At 41.4% G+C, this 768-nt stretch overlaps 1 protein-coding gene across 2 annotated transcripts in view; it reads right to left on the reverse strand.

The window, feature by feature from the left end:
• The window catches only part of LOC119588388 (astacin-like metalloendopeptidase), a 4999-nt gene that overhangs the window by 857 nt on the left and 3374 nt on the right, over positions 1-768 (reverse strand). For both annotated transcript variants that reach the window (XM_037937068.1, XM_037937067.1), the window contains exons 5-6: positions 503-644; positions 38-138 (exon numbers count right to left, since the gene is read on the reverse strand). In XM_037937068.1, coding sequence (XP_037792996.1) covers positions 38-138; positions 503-644 — 243 coding nt within the window. The remainder of the gene's footprint in view (positions 1-37; positions 139-502; positions 645-768) is intronic.

A 768-nucleotide genomic window follows, 5' to 3' on the forward strand; every position in this document is an offset into this window, starting at 1 on the left:
TACCATGGAAACCTTAAACGAGAGAAGTTATCCTTACCACAGCGAAGTCGAACTTCCCGTAATGCATGATGGAATGCAGGTCGTACGGCACCTCCATGGTAGGGTATCTCTCATCCATATAATATTGAGATTTGGCACCTGTACAGAGAAAAGTTGAGCTTTTATTCATTTCCATCTGGCATATTGACTTTGAAATCAATATGGACATTTCCAGATGCAAGAGATCACATTTGAGCCAGGCACACATAATCAAGGATTAAGAAACAGATGACTAGATTTAAGCATACTGTAATGAATATAGTTAGCTTGAAATTAATATGCTTTAATCTGATGTAAACATGCAGCTATGATCAACTACTTACGAATCACGGTAAATACACCCATTAGCTTATACTGTACACCTTGCAGCGGAGACAGTGTGGCATCGTAATAATAACATGAATAATTACAATTAACACGGGTAATTACGAAAAGGTCTTCATATCGCCTAAAGCGCACTTACTCTCTTTAATGTTGGCCCACTTGATATTGACGTAGTCGCCGCGGTCGGGACGGGTGTGCTCATGCGGGAATCCCAGTGCGTGCATGACTTCGTGCCTGATTTGAGAGCCGTGCACGCAGCCAGGACCTAGGTTTATCGTCACCTGTGTGCATGCCAGGAAAAGGGGCCACCATGCATTGGATCTATAAGACTTGACATAGTGTAAAAAATGTATAGTCGGTGTGTTCAATGCAAGTTACAGGCAAAATATACGTTTATAAACTAAA

This window comes from Penaeus monodon, chromosome 23 (assembly GCF_015228065.2).
Source record: "Penaeus monodon isolate SGIC_2016 chromosome 23, NSTDA_Pmon_1, whole genome shotgun sequence".
NCBI lineage: Eukaryota > Metazoa > Arthropoda > Malacostraca > Decapoda > Penaeidae > Penaeus > Penaeus monodon.